The sequence below is a fragment of the Carcharhinus amblyrhynchos genome, chromosome 28 (genome assembly GCF_965287045.1).
Source record: "Carcharhinus amblyrhynchos chromosome 28, sCarAmb.v2.hapA, whole genome shotgun sequence".
Lineage (NCBI taxonomy): Eukaryota > Metazoa > Chordata > Chondrichthyes > Carcharhiniformes > Carcharhinidae > Carcharhinus > Carcharhinus amblyrhynchos.
In genome coordinates this window covers 9030071-9054618 of record NC_137351.1, presented here as the reverse complement: position 1 = coordinate 9054618, position 24548 = coordinate 9030071, and the positions used below count along the sequence as shown (strand labels likewise).

Below are 24548 nucleotides of genomic sequence, written 5' to 3'. Positions count from 1 at the left end.
TAAAGGCATTGCCATGCTGAGATACACTAGTGTACTAACCATATTTTTGACCAGGCTTATTTATTGTATTGGTGCCAGCAGTCTCACAAGTCAGCATGTTTCCCATGGGACACCCTCGGGCTGTTTTCACATTTATATGGGCTGCATCTGCACACAGCAGTTCTTTTGCTTTGCTTCACACTGATGCTAAAATTATAGTCTAAAGCTACAGATCAAGCTCCAGGGTGTTTCAATTTTCGTTGCTCTGGTATTATTAGGTCAGCCCCGACTTAGGATCTACTTTGCAACTTTAATGCAAGGAACAGGAAGAAAGCTCTCCAAACAGATCCATTGTGAATACAACATTAACTCATTAGCCCAAATTATTTCCATTGCCAGTCCTCCTGCCAGCATTCCCCGTTTCCTCAGACCACTGGTTCTTCAAGATGGCTCTTTAGACGCAACCCAAAGTTGAAATATAACCCATAACTATTGCTATACTTTGCTTATTGTTCTATGTTTTATTTAACATTTCATGCTTCTCCACTTCCTGTAGCATAATCAAAGTCCAATTATAGAATCATAGAATCTACAGTGCAGGAGGTCATTCGGCCCATCAAGTCTGCACCGACTACAAGCCCACCCAAGCCCTATCCACATAACCTCATGTATTTACCCTAGCTAGTCATCCTGAAAATAAAAGGGGAAATTTAGCATGGCTAATCCACTTAACATGCACATCTTTGGACTGAGAGAGGAAACCAGAGCACCCGAGGGAAACCCACACAAACACGGGGAGGTGTGTAGACTCTGCACAGGCAGTGACCTAAGCTGGGAATCGAACCTGGGTCCCTGGCACCGTGAGGCAGTGCTAATCACTGCGCCACCCAATTTAACACAAGTATGTTTATTGTTAGGCCCTAATGTAACTCTATCTAACCTGACACCAATCATAAAAACCCAATTGTTGTTCTGGTTAGAAGAGGACATCTGGCTGTTCTTAAGAATGAATTCTCCAATCTATAAACTTATAATAATATCGATAATTTGTGAATAATTACCACAATAGTAAAACTCACAACATAATTAGCATAGGCCTAGATGCATCAACCAACATCCCAATTGTGAAGATAGATTACACTTGGAAATCTGAAACCTATTAAATATAGCACCATCTGCTTTGCTGTTTATTGTGATTGCAAATCCATCCATAGCCCTTGGTAATTATACCTGATCAGCATGTCAACATGACCAAAGCAAGAACATTTTAAGGAAAACAGCAGGGTCAATGGTAAACAATGAGCTAAGTAAGGTAAACTATTGTACTCGTAAAAATGATTCTCCAACCTCAATGGTTTAGTTCACAAGCATACTCTGCAACATGGAGCCCAAGAAATACAAGCTATGGTGTTTCAAGTCTGATCACTGGGCTCTATTGAGCCAGCTCTCAAGTCAAAACCTCTTGGGGCCACGACAATTTGCTTCAGCAGCCCTTGAATAAAGGAGGAGGGAGGAAGGGGGCCGGCGTAGGGATGAAGAACCATCCAGCAGGGGATGCAACGTCCCAGCGGTATTATCACTAGACTATTAATCCAGAAACTCAGCTAATGTTCTGGAGACCTGGGTTTGAATCCCGCCATGGCAGATGGTGGAAGTTGAATTCAACAAAAATACCTGGAATTAAGGATCTACTGATGACTGTGAAACATAAGAATAGGAGCAGGAGTAGGCCATCTAGCCCTTCGAGCCTGCCCCGCCATTCAATAAGATCATGGCTGCTCTGAAGTGTATCAGTTCCACTTTCCCGCTTTCTCCCCATAACCCTTAAGAAACCATTGTCAATTGTCAGAAAAACCCATCTGGCTCACTAACACCCTTTAGGGAAGGAAATCTGCTGTCCTTATCTGTTCTGGCCTACACATGACCCCAGAGTCACATCAATCTGGTTGACTCACAACTGCCCTCAGGCAACTAGGGATGGGCAATAAATGCTGGCCAGCCAGCAATGCCCACGTCCCACAAATGAATAAAGAAAACCTTTTGTTCTTGGATGCTGTTGTGACGTTTATAGGGAAAACACACTAGGTGGAAACAAACTGCATTCTCCATCTCCAGTCTCCAAGCGACGAGCCAGTGATCTTTGTCTAGGTTCATGTAGTATGCCCTTGCATAGCAAGGTAGATGAGCTGGGCCCCATGGAATGGTTATTCATAAGAGCTGCATGACTAATACTCAGAATGGTAAATAATTGATATTAAATAGTATTTTGCTAACTAACATGAAGATGTAATTGTAGGAGGTTTTTCAGTGTACGACAGAGATTGCTTGCTCTGGTTAACAGTTGCATCAGCATTGTATCATGTTCCTACCAAGATGAAAGAAGACAACCACAACATAGAGGGCCATGGTCTTTCTTCTAACAGTAATTAGAATGTTCCTATGACTGGTTTTAAAAGAAACACTAATCAAACTCAAATCAGTCCAAGATGTGTGGGTTAGGTGGGCTGGCCACGCTAAATTGCCCCTTTAGTGTCAGGGTGAGTGTGTGGGGGTTACGGGGTCTAGGAATTGGGTGGGAATGTTGTCGGTGCAGGCTTGATTATCCAATTGCCTCCTTCTGCACTGTAGGGATTCTATTCTACTAAATTAGTTATTCAGTGATTTAACAGATTTGTACCCAAATGAAAGTAATAGAATAATTTCCAATTTTCATGTTCTTGTATAAATTGTGCAGCATGTTTCGAGCATTCTGTTACACATCTTGTGTCGCTGTTAAAAGATAATATTTGTAAGCTTTCATGAACAAAATGACAGTGAAGGCTTGAGGGAAGTGAATGCTTCTTACCATTTCGCATCTGTGTGACTGGATGTACCTCTGCAGTTCACCGATGTTGTGTTCCATGCTGTTGAGTTCTGGTCCCTGGGGGTTATTGATGGTGTACATGTAAACGTTCAAGTGCCGCTGGTAGCGCAGAGAGTAGTCTTCAGAGGATACGATCGGTGTTACATCTCCGGGTAAAGCTGCATCAGGCTTTTGCCTAAAACAGAAGGGGCAGCAGTTAAACATGTCGAAATGTTGACTTTTGCATGATTGAAGCAATTCCGCGCAGGTCGCTGCTTCGGTGGGGCGGGGGCACCGAGCAGTTTTAGGCAAGAGATCAGGTCCCGCCGCTGCTACTGTCTGCAGCTGTCTTCACCCTCAATGCATCTGTGGGAGGCGCCTAACACGCATCAGCTGTTTCCGCTGACGATGGGGTGTAGAAGGAACATCCAGGATGAATTATCAGCAAGCTGCTTCTGCAAACACCCTATAGGTTCCATCCACCCACTCAACCACAACTGGCACACATTCTGAGACACATGAATGGGGATCATGGAAAATAAATTTAAAGTGAAATACAGGTAAAAATCTTCACCAATATTTTTATTATTCATTCAAGGGATGTGGGCTTCGCTGGCTAGGTAAGTATTTATCTCCCATCCCCAAAATGTCCTTGAGAAGGTGACATTGAAATGTTACTTTCTATCAGATGTGCCACGCCAACCCTGGTCCTCTGAGTAGCTAGTGCCTCTTGCAAGGGACAAGAGACCAGGCAAGGCATAGGAGATGGACAGATCAGCTTGGTCCATTGCTAGTATTCCAGCTGCGTCAGAAGATTGAGTGTTCACATTCCAGTTTTCTTCCAATTCACACAACATTGAGTTGGATCATCACTGTCACTCGGTCAAAAGCATGGAACTCCCTCTCTAACAACGTTGTTGAGGGTACTCTACGTGAACTGCAATGGTTTAAAGCGGCACTCATCACCACTTTCCCAAGGACAACCAGGGACGAGCAATAAATGCTGGCCTTGCCAGGAGCACTTCAACTCCAAAACTTAATTTTAAATAGAAGTCCAACTTTGGGTCTTGATCAAACCTAGGCTTGTACTTTAGGCCAGTACTGAGAAAGTGCTCCAATGTCAAAAGGCATCATCTTTCATCTGAAGAGAGCTTGTCAGCCTGATCAAATGGACATAAATATTGAAAAAAAGCTGCGGAGTATTTTTCTGGTCCCCATTTCTTCTTCAACAATCAACAGAAACTGCTTCAGGTTCACTGAAATGTTGTGGAAAATGTATGTATGAAAGCAAGCTTACACATTCTTCCTGCAATCCTTGAAAAATATTCCCACTCCTCTTAATTTTATGAAACTCTCCCTTGCCATTCTAAAACAATACCAAGGATCATAACACTGAACGCAAAAGGTAAAACCAAATCGACTTCTCTCTCACTGCAAGCTGCCCTCCCTCTTCAGCATGTCTCGCAATTCTATTTTGGGAGTTGCTTTAAGATTCTCCCAACTTATCATTAACCGCATCCTTAATGACAAATCAAAGCAATCTGTTTACTCCTTAAACCTACCCACGAACAAATGAAAGGCACTTTATGGGAGCACCCAGTTTGGAGAGCAAAAACATCTGGAAACTGAATGGTGCCTTATCCAGTGTTCCTTCGAAGCAGATATTCCATTCCTATTAAGAGAATGTCCTGACCTACTGCCTGGTTTCTACCAGTCTCTGCAAACATTTACATCTAGGTCACTGTATCCCTTTTGTTGAAGTTGGCCAGCAAGGCATCAACACTTTTAAGCATCACACCATTTTGGTTTTTGGCAAGAATTTGGATGGAGTCAGGGTTTTTTTTTCAAATTGATGTGCAATGTCATGTGAAGCATACATACATAAATATATATAGATGCTGATGCACTACAGATGTCGAGTATGTGGATATACACTGCCCATAAATTTGCGGATTTGGAGAAGTCATTTCAGGCAGACAACTTAATGACAACCAGAGCCACTATTGACCAATGGTTGGCATAAGCACTGTGATTGCAGAGATATGGATCTGAACTGAAACTGCAACGCAGTTCCAATCTCGGAGTCAAAATGTTTGATCATAAATTTTGCTAAAATTGACTGAAAACAAAATCAACATTAATGAGTGCTGAGTACAATGTTTGTATTAGTTGTTGTGGCAGAGTAGATATCAGCAGTTTCTCTGTTCTTCCACCCATTTGAAAGCAGAAGCAGATATGGCAGTGACGAATTTTGAAGTATCATTTACCATCAGCCAGTAAGGTGATACAGAGAGACGCATCCTTAATAAGAAATAGGTAACATGAAAATCACAATGTCCTTTCACCTCTGGGATGTACCAGCCAATCTGAATCCTATCCTAATTCATGCGATTAAACTCCCTTTCACATTCAGCATTGGGATTAAAGGTTTTTATTTTAAAATGATGAGGCGAAGTAGTTGCAACCCAGTCCTTGCTCAGCACAACATGGAACATAATTTGTCCATCTTACCCAAAGACCTGAATGAAGGTTTTCGCCAAAGTACCACGAAGACTCAGTAGCAATTGGAAAATGGAAGGCTGAGGGCAGAGCAGAGAAAGCTTTACATTGCAGCCAATGAAAGCTGAATCTGTTACACACCTCTACAGAGATCTGCCAGTTAATATCCAAAGCTTCCCCAACTGAAAATTGCATACATAATCGCTAAAAAAAAGGAGTAAAAATTATCGCCAGAAGTTTAAATAAAGTTTTAAATCATGGGCTGATACGACGGAGACAATTTTCCCAAAGAAGTTCAAAGTGTCCAAATGGCAGAAAACGGAAAGTTTTCCTGCCCGTTTTTCAGTAAGCTGAGTCTCAGTTATTTATGGCTATATCAGGAGATTGACGCCAGCAGGGCATGGAGGTAGAGTCTAAACCTGCCAAAAGGGATGGCCGCAGAGTTCTCAAGGTGCCACTGCACATGTGCTGATCACTCAGTAAACTGGGAGATCGGTTGACATCCCTCTGCCCCGCCCCCCACACTCCCCAATCACCAGCCGCGACTGCTATCCCCCCACTCCCCAACCATCAACCCAAAGTCCAATCAGCTGCCTCACCTCGTGCTCCCATCCCCCAACGTAGTCACCCCTTCTCTCCCCTCGTCTAGCTCTGAATCCATCTGGTCTCAACCCCCTTGGCAATGCCAGGGTGCCCAGTGGGCAGTGCTAGAGTGCCAGGGTGGCACTGCCAGTGTCCCCAGGAAGGGGAGGGGGGACTGCTCCATCCCTCACCACAGGAGCAGGGGCGGGGGGGAGAAAGAGTGTCTCAATGGTGTCTGGTCCCACCAGCAAGGCTGTCACATCTGGTACTTGTTGCTGGGGACCAGCTGTGATCCCTGCTGGTGTGGACCATACCAGTGAGGTCGGAAATCCAAGTGAGTCTGGATGATGCCATCCTGGATTCGCTAAACGCCGTGGCAATGAACTATAGCGATAGCAGTGAAAAAAAAGTCAATGGAGCAGCAGGTTGGCAGTGGTTAGGATTGCTGCCTCACAGCTTCAGGGTTTGGGTTCAATTCCCGCCTCGGGTCACTGTATGTGTGGATTTTGCACATTCTCCCCATAACTGTATTGCTTTCTTCCAGCGGCTCCGGTTTCCTCCCACATTCCAAAGATGTGCAGGTTGGGTGGACTGGCCATGCTAAATTGCCCATGTCTTCAAAGATGCGTAGGTTAGATGGACTATCCATGGTAAACGTTTGGGGTTACAGGAATAGGGCCTAGGTAAGATTCTCTGTCACTGAAGCAGTGCAGACCTGATGGGCCAAATGGTCCCTTCTGAACTGTGGGGAATCTTGTGTTTTTTTATTAATTCGTGGGACATAGGCATCGCTGGCTGGCCAGCATTTATTGCCCATCCCTAGTTGCCTGGAGGGCAGTTGAGAGTTAATCACATTGCTGCAGCTGAGTCACACGTAGGGCAGATCAGGTAAGGATGGCAGATTTCTTTCTCTAAAGGAGTTTAATGCTTTGGGATATCCCAAGAATCTGATGGAATGCTGTACAGAAGCAAGTCTGTTTGCTTGTTCTAGCTCCAGATCCAATCTTTTCAGGCGATTGTGTTTTCTGCTTCAATGTTATTTTTTCAATTTCATGTTTTCAACAGTCAGGTTCTTCAAACCACCTCAACATTTCAAACATCAAAGATGATGTTTAGTGTATGAAACCAGCCCTCATGCTGAGCTTGCCATTTAAGCTTCCTCCCAGAGGTGTCTCACCTGTAGCAAGTGGTGCAGCTGCACCAGAAACTCCACCGTGTAACACTTCTACACGTCTGCAACCTGATATCTCACAGGTCTCATCACGTGGCCCTTATAATTCTGAAATATCTCATTACCTTGCTTATTATACCCTGCACCTGTAGTTTGACACCAACCCTGCACAGCACTGTTAATAACAGACTTGCAGAGAGGCATATACACCCTCCCCCCCCCCCACCCCACACACACACGCAAAACTACAATTAACAATTGCTTAGAGATGGAACTGAGATGGCAAAGGATCACCAGACACAATGACATAAGGAGAAGAGTAAAGAAAAATCCCCAACTCTTTCAGCAGGTTTTTAAACAACAAAACTAAGAGTTAGTGACATTAATTGGCATCAATTTGTAACAACAATTGTATGGATTCACTGCCTAACGAAGAAAGCAGACAAAACCCTTTATGCGGACAAGGTACTGGCTAACCATTCTCAGAAAGAGCAAACACTTACTGCGTAAAGAGCTCCTCCAGGTTGTGGAAACCCCTCTGTGCCGCGAGATTAACAGGTGTGGCACCGTCGAGGTTGGCAATGCCAAGAGCCTCTTGTCCACCTGGCTGTTGCAGTAGCAATGAGGCTAGTCTGGATAAACCCAGCCTCGCTGCAAAATGCATTAACGTTTCCCGAGGGATGGAGGCTGCAAAATAAAACAAACACACACGTGATCAGTATCAGTTTCACTTTGCAACTTGGCCTAGATTACAGAATCAACCGCACACTTAGGTACAAAGTGCCTCATCGCACTGCGCTTTGCAATCAAGCCATTATTTTCGAATTGCAGAACCCTGGTCATCAATTTGTGCAGTAAAAAGTCTGACAACACCAGGTTCAAGTCCAACCGATTTATTTGATAGTAAACTCGCAAGCTTTTGAGGTTTCCCTCTTCGTCAGGTGAATGGAGAGTTCAGGGAAACCTCGAAAGCTTGTGAGTTTACTATCAAATAAATCGGTTGGACTTGAACCTGGTGTTGTCAGACTTCTTACTGTATTTACCCCAGTCCAACGCTGGCATTTCCACATCAATTTGTGCACAGCAAGATTCAACCAACAAATGAATGAATGGCTGCACAATTCTTTTTGGTGGGAGGAAAGGGGGAAAGGACTAAGAGTCCACCGAATGAGGAACACTGGCCAGGATATCAGGAGAACTCCCCACTCCCCCTTGGACACAGCCAGGGATCAACATCTCCCTCCAGGATGGCAAACTGGGCCACAAATTAACTAAACAGCTTCTCTGACAATGCAGCATTCCAACAGCGAGGGCCGACCACAGACACAATGTCACTAAGATTAACATAGCACCTGAGAAAATACAACCTATTTTGGAATTTGAGAAATGGTTTTCAAAAGATGACAGATTGCAGGGGTATTGTTTGCATCATTGCAGATGTAATTTATTATTATCTCTCTCTCACATACGTGCACTCATTCCCCTCCACAGGTGTATTCAACCCGCACACTCGCGCACACACACCCTGCCCTCCCTCTCACACGCGTGCGCACACGCACACACACACACCTCCGCCCTCCCCCCTCACATGCGCACAAACACACTCACCCTGCCCTCCCTCTCTCGCATGCGCACACGCACCCCCCTCTCTCTCACGCAGACACATTCACCCTTCTCTCTTACACACCCACCTCTTCTCTCTGACACACACGCACACTCACACACTCACCCTTCCCAACTGATGCTTAATGCACCATCCTCTACTTCTGCCTGCCAAAATTAGCTAACACAAGTTTTAAATCTTAACTTCTACCTTTAAGTCCACATAGTTTATCATTACTGCAGCATGTCCCTCCATCCCATCGGCACAAGGTGAGTCCTGAAGGGACTGAAGTCTTTTAGCCCAGATACTAAAGTTATAGACTTAAATCACTGCTAAAAATAGTCTTGCAACTTAACCACCAACGCACTTACCATGGCACAATGAAATCAATTAAGCTGTATTTGTTTAATCTCCAAACCGTAGTGATTAACTTTGTCTCGCACAGTGCCTCAGACATTAAACAACAACAAAGCAAACTGGATAACTTCCAAACTGCAGACAATGGAGATCAAAAGTGTTGCTAGCAAAGGATGGTGCAGGGATTGGGGCTCACACCCCTGTCTTACAAAATTGTTTTATCGGACAAAACGTAAAATGGCACCGAATCCTCAAAGTGCACTTTCAAAAAAAATTACCCTTATATTCTTGAGATGCCCCAAGAGCAGCACAATGTGTCGCAAGACAGTTATACTGACATTCTGATTACAGCTATGTGGGAGTTAATCTGTCCTTCACAGTAATCGCTGCTAAATCTTTAACAAAACATCAACCTAAGAGGCTCTCCAGTAATTCCACCAAACCCCTATTTTGAGTACACTTTCATGACGATCATAGCTTTGACAAAAGAAATCAAGTGTTTCTGTGGGCTTGTTAATTCTCTCCAGGGCTAACTGAGAAATTTCTCACTCACAATTATCATACCATGCTCCCAAATCGACCAAAAATCAGAAATTTGCATATACAAAGAAAATTACAGCACAGGAACAGGCCCTTCGGCCCTCTAAGCCTGCAATGACCATGCTGCCCATCAGAACTAAAACCCCTATCCTTCCAGGGACCATATCCCTTTATTCCCATCCTGTTCACGTATCTGTCAAGACACTCCTTAAAAGTCACTATCGCAAGTGCTTCCACCACCTCCCCTGGCAGCAAGTTCCAGGCACCCACCACCCTCTGTTAAAAGAAAAACTTGCCTCAAACATCTCCTCTAAACCTTGCTCCTCACACCTTAAACCTACACCCACTAGTAATTGATTCTTCCACCCTGAATAAAAGCAGAAGTTTGGATTACAAGCCCATGCACAGACAGTAACCCATATGTAGACAGGGGGTAGATGAGGGCACAACTTACTTTCCAAAAAGACCTTAGTTTAGTGGCAAAAAAGTTGGAACGAGAAATCAAAACCAAAATTTGATATTTCTAAAATGCAGAGAAACAGGAAGGAAATGTTGCTGTGAATCTGGAGTCAGGACTCTGAACCGCAATCCTGTTTTATTGTCTCCTTCCTTGGAGGCGGACATTCGTGCAACAATACAGTTCCACAGGCTTGAGAAGTCCTTTATAGCCTTACTTGAGGAAGCAATCATGCGCGAGTCTCGACAGCCATCACCCATACCATTATCTATAAGCTCAAATCAGGCGCATTCTGATCAGTAATCCCCCTGGCATCAGATCTCAGCACTGGACTGACACTAAACTGCTGAATCAAATAGTTTTACAGATCTGCAAAAAGCCAATACCAAAGCCAGTTACGATGGAATTGGGTAAAGTTGGCTACATGCTCAACCCAATTTCTGCAAGTGAGGCTGCTGCAAAATAAACATTGGCGAGCACCATCGTTTGATTCTTCCGAGCATGTCTATTCAAAAAGCAGCTTCAATATCCATATCATAACATCCTAATGTCTCGAGTGATTCCTTTCATCTCCACTGCCCTACACAGCAAGCATATTCCACAATAAAAGCATTGAAAGATTGAGCAGGCCTGGCAGCATCTGTGAGAAGTGAGAACAAGAGCTAATGTTTTGAGTCCAATATGACTCTTCAGAACTACATGAAAGCTTATTCAATGTGTTGGCAGCGCCTCAAAATGGCAAGCTTCCTGTTATCAATCACAAATTTACCCTTTGCCTGTTTCAAACTCTGTCCCCTTGTGTGGTTTCAATTTAGATTTAGCTCAGCCATGCTGCAATATATTTCATCCTGGTCAACAGCCACTTCCATGCAGTCCTTCAGAAGAACCATTACACTTGCACGCCTTCAGCACCACCCTTGATGACTTTAAGGGAACGTGTCTGAGTTTCTCTGCTGCTCCACTGTCAACTTCCATCCTTATTGGTTGCCCACCCAGCAGTGAAGTAACCCAGTATACGTGTGTAATACCAGCGATGGCTAGCACATGTAGCGCTAACTCCTCCTCTGACTGAATCACTTTGCTCTTTCGATCCTGTTGTACAGCATAGATATTTCATAGTATAGAATCATAGAATCCCTAAGTGCAGAAGGAGACCATTCAGCCCATCAAGTCGGCACCAATTACAATCCCACACAGACCCTATTCCCGTAATGCACATATTTACCTTTCTTCTGATTTCAAGAAGAAATTAAGGTGTAGCGCTTGAGGCTAAAGGGCTGGAAGGATATGGGTGGAAGGCAGGATCAGGATATCGAATTTGATGATCAGCCTTGATCAAAATAAATGGCGCAGCAGGCTTGAAGGGTCGAATGGCCTACTCTTTCTTCTGTTTTCTATGTTTCTATATTTTTATCTCTTCTGCTGCTGCATCTTCTCTCTTTCTCTTTCCCATGGCTAAGCTTCCTGCATCATTTCCAGTACATACATCAATGCAGCTGCACTCCAGTGAGCCAACAGGGACGAATACAAACACACATCAGGGAATTAAGGGATATGGGGAACTGGCGGGAAAGTTGAGTTGAAGCCGAAGATTGTACTTAATGGTGGAAGAGGCTCAGTGGGCCTTGTGGTTTTCCCTTGCTTCAGTTCTAATGCTTCTTACTTTGTTGCCCTCTACATGTGGCATCGACATTCAAAGCCATTTGATTATCTTCTAATTCTGCATCACAGCTCACGTTCCCACCCCACACAGACACACTGGTACAGAGGAAAACCTGCTTTCATAGAATCCTTACAGCACAGAAGGTGGTCATTCAGACCATCGAATCTGTACTGAAACACAATCCCACCCAGGCTCTATTCCCAGATAGTATCAGGGGGATTAATCTAACCCACACATCGTTGGGCTGTGGGAGGAAGCCAAAGCACCCAAAGGAAACCCACGCAGACATGGGGAGAAAGTGCAAACCCCACACAGAAAGTGACCCAAGGCCAGAATTGAACCTGGGTCCCTGGCGCTGTGAGGCAGCAGTACTAAGCACTGTGCAAAACTACTCAAAAAAAAAGCCATTGCATCATCAGCCACAAGGAACTAATTTCAATTAACAACATACTTGCAGCACATCATTTCCTTTTGAACCTGATAAATACTAGAGATCTAAAATCAAGACAGAAAATTAAATAAAGAAGCAGGTTCGACAACCTGCCTTTTCCCTCTACGAATGCTGCATATATTCGGCATTCTCTTGTTGAAGCGAGTGTGTAGCTTGACATCCAAGAATCTAGCTACAATGGAATTCCTGACCCAGTTGATGATGTGATTCTCACTCGACTCCACAACTATGTGACATTTGGAGAAAGGCAAGGCAATGCTGGGCACTAATCGACACAAATAAGAAAAACAAGAGAGCGGGGAAAGCGTTGCCAAGGACCAATTCTGTTCCACTTCTGTTGTAGTCATAGCATCCAGCTAACCATTCTGGAATAACAACTGAAGTTGTGCTTCACCCTAACAGTTTACTCAAAATTATTTTCTTCTAATACTTCGCTGCCAGATTATCTCCAGCATGAATTGTGTGGAGTTCAAGTCTTGCCAACACAGATCAACGTCACCGAGGATCCATCTACAGCCATAACTTTCACCTCCACCTTGGTCTCCAGTTGCATGGTTCTAGAAACAAATCTGAGGTGCGAATTGAATGGCACGGTGGCACAGTGGGTCCTGGGTTCAATTCCCAGCTTGGATCACTGTCTGTGTGAAGTTTGCACATTCTCCCCATGTCTGTGTGGGTTTCCTTCAGGTGTTCCCATTTCCTCCCACAGTCCAAAGATGTGGGGGTTGGGTGGATTGGCCATGTTAATTTGCCTCTTAGTGTCAGGGGATTAGCAGAGAATAGGACCTGGAGGAATTGTTGCCAGTGCAGGCTCAATGGGCCAAATGGCCTCTTTCTGTACTGTAGGATTCTACGATTCTAAAGTCATTAACTTAAGTGTTTGCAGTTCCCCCACACAGAACTCTTCCACAGCCCAAAGACAACCAGTCTGCAAAAGAGACACTGGTAAAATGGGAACAGTTTCTCCTTATCTATTCACTCTCCAACATATAGGAGAAGGCAATCAAAACGCCTGCAGCTAGGAACCATGATTGGCAGAAGAAAGCATCTTGAGAGTAGTCCTTTGGTAGAACTAATGCCACCTGCAATATTCACTGGGACTTGATTAAAGAGCAAAGTGGGTTTGACGGGCTAAAGCAGAGAGACAGTTCTGTGATTAGTTGATCAAAGTTCAATTTAAGTTGGCACCGGTAATTAAGATTTTCCCTTACCATTGACTCTGCAACTTACATGATAAATAAGAAAAGAGTAACGATCTTGGCTGGACCAGGCACTAGTGATGGATTGATGAGGTAAGCGCAGATGTTTCTTCCCAAGATATGCAAAAAGTTTAAGATGCGACAACCATCAATTTTGAAATTGCTGTTATTGCAGATGGCTAAAGATTATCACTTTTGGCTGATTAAAGCAATTGCTCATTTTAAACATGGATGTTTCAATAGTGACATCGACACTGGAATTCCATGAGTGAAATGTATGGAAACAGAAAGAAACAATCCATTCGTTAGTCCTGTATCTTTCCCCAAACACAATATTTATCACCAACTTGATCCAAATGCATTTCTTTCACAAACTGTTAATTTTACAGAGGCACACTGCTTAGTAGTGCTGCCTCACAGCGTCAGGGACCCAGGTTCGATTCCTGGTTTGGGTCACCGTCTGTGCAGAGTCTGCATGTTCTTCCTGCGTCTACATGGGTTTCCTCCGGATGCTCCAATTTCCTCCTACAGTCCAAAAGACATGTTGCTTGGATGCACTGACAATGCTGAATCCTCCCTCAGTGCACCCGAACAGGCACCAGAGTGTGACACTAGGGGGTTTTCACAGTAACTTCACTGCAGTGTTAATGTAAGCCTACTTGTGACACTAATAAATCAAACTAAAAACTTTAAAAATCTTTTGAAGACAGAATCAACTTGGGAAGCAGAAAAAGAAATTCCATATAAAAAAATCTCAGGAAATAGCATTAAAACAAGTCACATACAAAGAATAGAGTTACAGCACAGGAACAGGCCATTCAGCCCTCCAAACCTGCACCAACCATGCACAAAAGAACTCCTCAAGTAAAAATCTGAGGTAATTCAAAACCAAGACCTTGTGAACTGCAATCTCACACATTGATTGTGACAAACATATATCCTTTACATCCAATTAGTTATTTCTTGGAAAGCGTTGTATGCAAACAGGGCAATGAATTTTGCACACAGCAAGATCCCACACAAATGAGATAAGTACCAATAAAAAATTGAAGGGTTATGGATTACAAGCAGGTAAGACAGATTGCTGTGAGGGAGAACTGTCAACATCGTGGGCATGAGTGCTCAACTCCTGTGCTGAAATCCCTATGAACTATTCTTTTGGTGAAGGCCATTAATGGGAAGAATTGAAGGAAACTGCAGTAATTAATGTGCAGTCTATTTTCACCAAGTGACTTGGAATGAAGAGCGAGTGCCTGTATCCAGTTCTGTGATAGATACAAGGACAGCATTGTTCAACATTTCAAAAGGGGATGTTCATCAAAACTCCCAACAATTAACTCTTCAATTCTTAACCTACTGAACAGTCCAGAGGCATTTCCGTATAAATGCTTAAAAAAAGTACACAACTGTAGACAGAGCCTCACACAGGCTCCACAACTCTTCCTGTGGCAATTTCAATACTTCTACATCGGTTCATTACTAAATCGGCAGAAAACCTTGGACGGTTATCAAACAATTGACCGTCTTCTGAGGAAAACACTAATATCTCACATTGCTGGATTTGGATAAGTACCAAGCACCAATGTTTTATGAGTTATTTATTCTGAGTTATTGATGGTCATGATGATTTTCTGCTGTTTCCCCACTTGCTTGCAGAATAACCTCTGTTCGCATTTCTCATGGATACAGAGGTAATTCACAAGAAATTTGAATGACTTGCTATAAAATGCAAAGGACAGTACAAGGGGAGAATGTTCCTGGGCTGTCAGGAGAAGAATCATTCTTCCCCCATCATGATGTTCAGGAAAACACATATTCCCTTTTGTGTTTCACTCTCCTCTCTGCCCGCACCACTACAACCCACTCGGTAAAGAAACGGCATTGACGCAAGTCACCAACAACGACCTAGTCATCAATTTTGCACTGCCCGTATGCACAAGTTTAAAAATGCCCATGGAATTAATTTAAACAGGATCTATACTGTCCACCAATCCCTTCCCCTCTCACTCCAAATCAAACAATACACCGCAAATTTAAAACTTGGACACCTTTGGCAATTCATCTTGGACACCACTTTCCACATCAGTGCATCTACCACCTAGAGGAACAATGGCAGCAGACTCAAGGTTCCCTTCCAAACCACACACCATTTGACTTGGAACTACCTCACTGTCCCTTCACTGTTGCTGGGTCAAAATTACAAAATTCTAATGAAAACGTGATGACGTTCTGTGTATACCTATATCCTGGGCGGCACAGTGGTTAGCACTGCTGCCTCACAGCTCCAGGGACCTGGGTTCAATTCTTGGCTTGGGTCTCTGTTCGTGTGGAGTTTGCATGTTCTCCCTGTGTCTGCATGGGTTTCCTCCAGATGCTCCAGTTTCCTCCCACCCACACCACCATCCACCACCCCCCCTCCCCCCCCAACACCTCCAGCGATGTCAGAATAAAACTGAAAAGGAAACCAGACTCGATGATCATTCATTTTGCATTGTACGACCAAAGCACATCACAGAGCAAATTATTTTCTCAAGTGCAATAACTTGTGTCGACCTTGGCTGTTTCCTTGGATCTCATGACATTATCATTTGTTTTTAAGGATCGTAATTCTTGAACGCATTGTTGTTTGAAGGGGATGTGGTGGGTCTTCAGGCAAAGATTCACATACCGACTTCCCTTCACCTTGATGGGTTAAATCAAATATTTAAAAACAGTTGCCAATGGAGGCAAAGACGTCATTGTTAACCTTGCAAGAAAATATATTACAATTCATAAACATTAACTCAAAGAGCGCAAAGTATTTTTTATTTTAACATGTAGTGCACAAAAGCAGCACTGTTGAAAATAAGCAATCATTAATATTAACTTCTATGCAGTAAAATCAATCTTCCTATATCAAAATTAATCTCTTGAGAACCATTATAAAATAAACGTTTGCTAATGCCAATGCCAACCTCCTACCTTCCGTGAGCTTGACCTCATCTAACACTCTGCTGCCAAGATGTTAAGTCCGAATCAACTATTAGCCTTGCACTCACTGACCTAAATTGGCTCCCGGTCTAACAATGCCTTGATTTTAGCATTCTCACCCTTGTTATCAAATCCCTCTACTATCCCTTCCCTCCCCATCACTGTAACCTCCACCATAGAATCCTTACAGTGCAGTAGGAGGCCATTTGGCCCATCAACTCACCAACTCTCTGATAAAGCATCTTACCTAGGCCCATTCCCCTGCCCTATCCCCGTAATCCTGTGCATTTATCCCGCTAATCCTCCTAACCTACAAATCTTGGAGCAACAAAGGGGCAATTTAGCATGGCAAAACCACCTAACCTAACCTTGACTGTGGGAGGAAACTGGAGCACCTAGAGGAAACCGATGCAGACATGAGGAGAACGTGCAAACAATCACCCAAGGCCGGAAGTGAACCCGGGTCCCTGGAGCTGTGCAGTAGCAGTGCTAACCATTATACCAGAGTGCCAGGCTGAGAATAATGGCCTATAATCAAAGACTTCTGCATGCCTCCAATTCTGGCCTTGTGCACATTCCCAATTTTAATTGCTCCAGCACTGGTGGTCATATCTTCAGCTGCCAAGACCCCAAGGTTCAGAAATTCCACTCAAAGCCTCCTTTCTTTCCTTTAAAATGTACCTTAAAACCCATCTCTTTAGCCAAGTTTTTGGTCTCCTGCTCTAATTTCTCCTGTGGCTGTTTCAAACTGTGTTTGATTGCACTCTGATGAGGCATTATTGAATGTTTTAAAGGTGCAATATAAAAGACAGTTGCAGTGCATCTTGCCCTGGCAGTGGTATTCTGCTTTTGCACAGAGCAATAGGTTCAACTCCATTCAAGTCAGCACAGTGGCATGGTGGTTAGCACTGCTGCCTCACAGCACCAGGGACCTGTCTGTGTGGAGTTTGAACTTTCTCCCCATGCCTGCGTGGGTTTCCTCCTACATTCCAAAGAGTGCGGGTTAGGTGGATTCACCACGATAAACTGACCCTAGTGTCAGAAGGATTAGCAGGATAAAATGTGTGGGATTACGGGGATAGGACCTGAGTGGGATTGTGATTGGTACAGACTTGATGGGCCAAGTGGCCTTCTTCTGCACTGTAGAGATTCTATGATTCTATGAAGTCTATGAGCACATAATCCAGGTTGACACTCAAATGTAGTCCTGATCCATCACATGAAATGTCAAACTGAATCCTCATCTCCCTGTTGAGATGGATAGGCATGCTAGCAGTGGTTAGAACTGCTGCTTCACAGTGCCAGGTTTGATTCCCAGCGTGGGTCACTGTCTGTGTGGAGTCTATACGTTCTCCGAGTCGACGTGGAGCTCCAGTTTCCTCCCACATTCTGAAAGACTTGCTGATTAGGTGAATTGACCTGATCAGGAGTAGGCAACTAGGGGAATTTCACAGCAACGTCATTGCGATGTTAATATAATCCTTACTTGTTATAAATAAACAAACTTGAAACTATTGCAGGGTAAATATACGGGGTAACAGGGATCGGGCCTGGGTAAGATTGTTGTCAGTGCAGGCTCGATGGGCAGAATAGCCTCCTTTTGCACTGTAGGGGTTTTTATGATAAACTAGTTGAAACCACTCCAGCAGATACTTTTTTTTTAAAATCAGTAATAGAAATTTAGAACAAAAAATAAATCCTGCCAATCCTTAAGTTAGAAAATGCCAAACTTCACAGGCGGCTACGATCCAAAGAGACCCATATCAGAAAGTAAGCACCAGCAAAAGTTAAGCCAACGATCCCATTAGTATCGTGACCTTTAATTCAACCTACCAAAACCGAGATGAATAATTATTCAGCGAGGGAACCAGTGTAGCTGGAAAATACTCAGGATTGAGCAGTTATTCATCTCAACACACACGGTCTGTTGACTCGCACATAAAATTCCCACTTCAAAAGAAACTGCAGCTTACAGAAGAATCGAGACAGGCTGCTGGTGTCCATCCACAGGGCCATGACTGGCTGCAGACAAGGATCTTTTGATTAAAGGTGCTCAGAGTTAATATCCTCCTGGAGGCTTTAGTAAGGGGTCACTTCACTCAAATCTCCCAGGTTTCATTAAATTCCAAGTGGGCTTTAATGAAGGTAGGCAAAAAAAAAAGTTTTTTTCCAAAAGTATACATGAAGAACTAAACAGTTTCCTATTGGATCCAGTGCAGTGCCCCCTCACAATGAGCTGATGGCAGACTAAAGATACTCGATCTTCAAAATCCCAGTAGCTTTTGTTTTATATAAAAATCTTCTTGATAGTCAACCTTGGTGGCAGTGCCAACTTCATTTTGGGACCAAAAAACAACCAAAGGAAATACTGGAAAATCTCAGCAGGCCATAGAGTCATAAAGGTTTACAGCATGGAAACAGGCCCTGTGGTGTCCATGCCACCCCTTTTTATTTTAGCAATCCCTAAGCTGATCCCAATAGCCCGCATTTGGCCCGTATCCCTCTGTACCCATCCTCCCCATACCATGTAACTGTCTAAATGCTTTTTAAAAGGCAAAATTGTACCCGCTCTACCACCATCTCCGGCAGCTTGTTCCAGACACTCATCACCCTCTGTGTGGAAAAAACTGCCCCTCTGGACACTTCTGTATATCTCACCTCTCAACTTGCCCTCTAGTTTCAGACTCCCCTATCTTTGGGAAAAGATATTGACTATCTAGCTGATCTGTGCCCCTCATTATTTTATAGACCTCTATAACATCATCCCTCAGCCTCCTATGTTCCAGAGAAAAAAGTCACTGTCTATCCAGCCTCTCCCTATAACTCAAGTCCTGGTATATCCTAGTAAATCTTTTCTGCATTCTTTCTAGTTAATTATGTTCTTTCTATAATAGGGTGGCCAGAATTGTAGACAGTATTCCAAATGTGGCCTTACCAATATCTTGTACAACTTCAACAAGATACCCCAACTCCTGTATTCAATGCTGTGACTGATGTAACCAAGCATGTGGAATGCCTTTTTCAGCACTCTGTCCATCTATGACTCCAATTTCAAGGAGCTGTGAACACGTACCCTTAGATCTCTTTGTTCTGTAACTCTCCCAAACGCCCTACCATTAACTGAGTAAGTCCTGCCCTGGTTCAAACTACCAAAATGCATCACCTCACATTTATTCAAATTAAACTCCATCTGCCATTCGCAGCCCACTGGTCTGGCAGCATCTGCATGGGGAGAAAAGAGCTGATGTTTTGAGTCCAAATGACCCTTTGTCAAAGCCCGTTTTTGGGGTTGCCATCACGGAGTCCAGATAAACACATCTCATGCAATCCAAATATTGCAATAGACTCACCTTGATGTCACACAGTGCATTTAAAAAAAATAATTGCAAATTCATTAAAAAAATTTATACTAGATAAAATTAGCACAGATAGGGATGGAGGTTTTGTGTTTTCCAAACTTGGGTTGTGTTTTGAGAGAACGCTTTGTGACACTGCAGCAACGGAACAAATATTGAGGGAATAGATTAAGAGCAATGCACCCAAAACAGACCAACTCATTCCAATACCGTACAGGTGCCAATGAACCAAATAAACACATTGGAGGCCTTCAAATGTAATCAAGCTACAGATTTTGACCCATTTGTAAGCTTCACAGACTGTACTTTACTTCTTGCTTTCTATATTATAAATCTCTTGATCTTTTTGGGCATATCTTAGGTCAACAGCTCCAGACGTGGTGGCCAAACTTCTCAATTGGATTTCTTCACAGTCCTGTCTGGAATAGTACAGCCTGGGTGTTCCCTTAGAACATTAGGAGTCAGGAGCAACTTTCTCTCTCAGCAGCCTGGCAAATCAGGCCGCACATACATGTTGGTTGGTCCCTTTGACTGTGCATGCATGGCTACATCAACAAATTTAACAGGGCCTTGTGCTGAAAACAAGTCTACTGTGCACTCCTCAGGATATGGGGTACGCCATTTAGAAGTGAGATAAGGAGAAACTTCTTCACTGAGGGTGGTATTTCTCTATCATAGGAGGCTGTGGAGTCACTGAACATATTTAAGAAGGAAGTAGATAAGATTTCTAGTCTTTAAAGGAGTCGAGTGTAAGGGAGTGCAGTGTTGAGATAGAGGGCCAGCCGTGAAAGATGTACAGGTTAGGTGGCATTCATAAAGATTACCCCTTATTGTGCTAAGGTGTGTAGGCAAGATGGTTTAGCCATGGTAAATGTGTGGGATTATGGGGATAAGGCAGGGGAGAGGGCTTGGGTGAGATACTCTATCAGAGAGTTGGTGTAGCTTCGATTGGCTGAATGGCCACCTTCTGCACTATAGGGATTCCATGATTCTATACCATAAACATGTTTAAATGGCAGAACAAGCTTGAAGGACCTATTCCTGTTTCTATCTTCTATGTTGGTCAGCAGCCAGAGCAGTTGATGCAGGATTTGCCCAGGAGACTTGTATAGCACACAAGGTGGCCTGAACAAAACTCTTCACACATAGCCCTCAATGCCAATTCTGAGCCACGCACCAAAATCGCATTCAGTGCCCTCTGAAACTCTTCATTAAAGAGCTGTAACAGCTTCAAAAGAAGTTATGCAACCCAGGCAGATATTGGAATTATTCAAATACAAGGAGAAATTACATCAACTAGTCTTGTATTCCTGGAATAAAGGTTAAAGTACCATTTGATACAAGTTTTAAAGATATTGAAAGGAGTTAACAGTGCTGATGGAATAAAAATTTTCATGCTGGTAGGGGAGGCTAGGATATAATCTGAAAATTCAGAGACCAACCATTCCGGGTGGCACAGTGGTTAGCACTGCTGCCTCACAGCGTCAGGTACCCGGGTTCGATTCTCGGCTTGGGTCACCGTCTGTGCAGAGTCTGCAGCTTCCCCCCCATGCGTGGTTTCCTCTGGGTGCTCAGGTTCCCTCCCACAATCCAAAAGATGTGCTGGTTAGGTGCACTGGCCATGCTAAATTCGCCCTCAATGTACCCCAACAGGCGCCGGAGTGTGGTGACTAGGAGATTTTCACAGTAACTTCATTGCAGTGTTAATGTAAGCCTACTTGTGACTAATAAATAAACTTTAAAACAAAAATTAGGAGAGTAAATAGGTAACACCTTTCACAAAAAAGGTGAACAGAAGTATGATGCCCTCTCCATCAAAGAAGTGAATGATAGCTGGTGTAATTTTAAATCAGATATTTGCGAGCCAAGGCTATTCAGGGCTAGGAAGCCAAGGAGAACGGATGCAAAAAAAGTTTCAGATCAGCTGTGAATTTATTGAACACTGGAACATATTAGTGATGCTACACAACTTCATTCAATTTCCTCAAAGTTGTGATAATGGTCAAACAGGTCCGTTTTTGAACAGTCCTCAGACCCTACCTGGCAGCTTGGAGTCTGGTCCCAGGACATTCCACATGGGCGGAAACATCAGATGTTGCACTTCCAAAGTCAGATTTTTATCCAGTAATGCCACATTGTCGGAGGATACGCGGAAGTTATCCACTATCCTAATAGCGTTGAGTGCTTCTTGAGATCCAGCACTGTTGATCAGGAACTGGGCCATGTCGCACGCAGTGTCCTGTACATACTGAAAATCCTCTTCTGCCAGAACAGAGATGGGAAATCCTTCCTTGGAGGCACACAGCACCACTTTCACCGTCTCACAGCAGTTGTGAGCTGCAAAGAGGAAAAAGAAACAAAATGGAAAATATAACAGGAGTCATTTAAAAAATATATATAAATATTTCCCAGAGTTAATCAACTCCGGAGCTGTTCTGTTTTGATTCCAACTGGCTGAAAGATCTGGTGGCATCAAAATAGGGGAGGAGATAGTCAATACTGGAGGAGAGAAATTGAGATCAAAATGAAGGTGAAATGAAGCAAAGACAAATAAAATGGAGAAGATTTATTACAGTAAAAACAATATGGAACAGACTGCAAAGAGATAATTTATAAAACCAACTGATATCCATTAAATGGCACCAATCCAGGCAGCAATCAGAGAAGCAATTGTTTGGACCTGCCATAGTGCTGCATATTTAATTCTGATTCTGAGCATCGCATTCGCATTGCCATGTTGTGATCTAATCAAAAGATGTGGGAAAGGAATTTTCTGCTTTTCATTCATTTCACTTCTGAGAAGGCCAGACAATAATGCTTCTGAAACAAGCTAGGTTAATGCTAAATTCTCCCTCAGTGCAGACTCAATGGGCTGAATGGCCTGCTTCTGCACTGCAGAATTCTATGATTTGGGATCTGGTAAGAACAGCAAATTTCCTTCCCAGAAGGAACTTTTTTAAAACTAACTGATTCACTAAACCAGATTATGGGTGGCTCAGTGGTCAACACTGCTGCCTCACAGTGCCAGGGATCTGGGTTCAATTCCGGCCTTGGGTGACCGTCTGTGTGGAGTTTGCACGTTCTCCCCGTGTCTGCATGAGTTTCCTCCCAAAATCCAAAGATGCGTAGGTTAGGTGGATTGGCCATGCCATATTGCCTCTTAGTGTCCCAAGATGTGTAGGTTTGGGGGATTACCAGTGTAAATATGTGGGGTTGCAGGATAAGCCTTGGTTCAGACTGGATGGGCTGAATGGCCTCCTTCTGCACTGCATTCTATAGATTTTTAATTTTTTAGAAATTTCTAAACTCAAATTTTCAAACTGCTTTAAATGGGGTTACCCACTGCAATTAAACATCATATGAATAGCCTTGATATCCCAGCCAAAAGTTGGCCAACACATCCATTCTTGTGACATACCGCCTTCCTACGCCAATTATGTAGGTTTTTAAACAAAAAATCTTTTGAAGTAAGCATCGCTAACTGGGCCAGCATTTATGGCCCATCCCTAATTGTTCTTGAACTAAGTGGCTTGCCAGGCCAATTCAGAATGCAGTTAAGAGTCAACCACATTGCCATGGACTGCAAATTTCCTCATCTAAAGGGCATTTGTGAACCAGATGAGTTTTTACAACAGTTGGCAATGATTCACAGTCATCATTAGACTTTTAATTCTAGATTTCTTTTATTGATTTTACTTGATTTGAACCCAGGTCCCCAGATTGTTACCCTGGGTTTCTAGATTACTAGTCCAGTGACATTAATACTCTGCCATTGTCTTGACTGCCAGCCTAATAGCTTCTTTCCCATTTTCAACATTTTTACATCTGGCAAAAATAAACACTCAAAAGAAAACAACCAAAAAATCCCCAATCATTTTTAATGATCTGATGATTTTTCTTCAGGGTTGCTCACAGCGGTGCCCTAGAGATTAATCTTCCATTTCCGAGATTGCAGGACAACCGAGGTTGCAAGTTGGCAACCTTAATTCAGTGGGTTCTGAATTTATGCTTACTGAACTATTTGTCAAGATGCCAGGACTATTAATCCAATAATGTAACCACTGCACCATTATGTCCCCATCAATTACAAACAGACCAACGTGAAAAGTACAATAATACCCACTGGGTGTTTCATGATTATGGGCAGGTTTGATTAGTTGAGCCAGTGGCACAATGGTTAGCACTGCTGCCCCATAGCACCAGGAACTCAGGTTTGATTCCCAGCTTGGGTCACTGTCTGTGCGGAGTCTGCATGGGTTTCCTCCTATAATCCTAAAGGCATGCTGGTTAGGTGCATTGGCCATGCTAAATTCTCCCTCAGTGTACCCGGAGTGTGGTGACTCAGGGATTTTTACAGTAACTACACTGCAGTGATAATGTACTTGTGACACTAATAAATAAACTTTAATTCAAGTGAAGAATACTTTAAAATAAATTGCACAGCTAGGCTACATTGCTCAAACAACAGAGCGAGTTATCCCTGAAACGTAGCACATCCTGACACTGGTATGTAAGATTGTGCTACATATCTCATAATACATTTTGAGCATTTAAAGGCATTCCCTTAATCATTAGCAACTGTCTATAAGTTAATATGACAATGCATCAGTCAAACTGCAAGATGGAGTATGCAAGTTAGCGGAAACTGTTGGCAGCAAAAGTTGTTCACAACTTCTAAAGCTTGATATTTCAGCCAATGGATTAAAACTAACAGTAGAACATTTCAACAGTGGATGTATCATCTACGGAATTTTTTTTTATTTGCGGGATATGGGTGTCTCTGGTTGGCCTATATTTTTTGCCCATCCCCAGCTGCCCTTGAATTAAGTGGTTTGCTGGGCTATTTCAGAGGGCAATTAAGAGCTGTGGCTCTGGAGTC

The 24548-nt window shown here is 43.3% G+C and overlaps 1 protein-coding gene across 6 annotated transcripts in view; it reads right to left on the bottom strand.

The window, feature by feature from the left end:
- Positions 1 to 24548, bottom strand: part of LOC145359690 (A-kinase anchor protein 13-like) — a 415021-nt gene that overhangs the window by 247425 nt on the left and 143048 nt on the right. For all 6 annotated transcript variants that reach the window (XM_080214440.1, XM_080214441.1, XM_080214444.1 and 3 more), the window contains exons 4-6: positions 21710 to 22006; positions 7577 to 7760; positions 2825 to 3017 (exon numbers count right to left, since the gene is read on the bottom strand). In XM_080214440.1, the coding sequence (XP_080070566.1) occupies positions 2825 to 3017; positions 7577 to 7760; positions 21710 to 22006 (674 nt within the window). The remainder of the gene's footprint in view (positions 1 to 2824; positions 3018 to 7576; positions 7761 to 21709; positions 22007 to 24548) is intronic.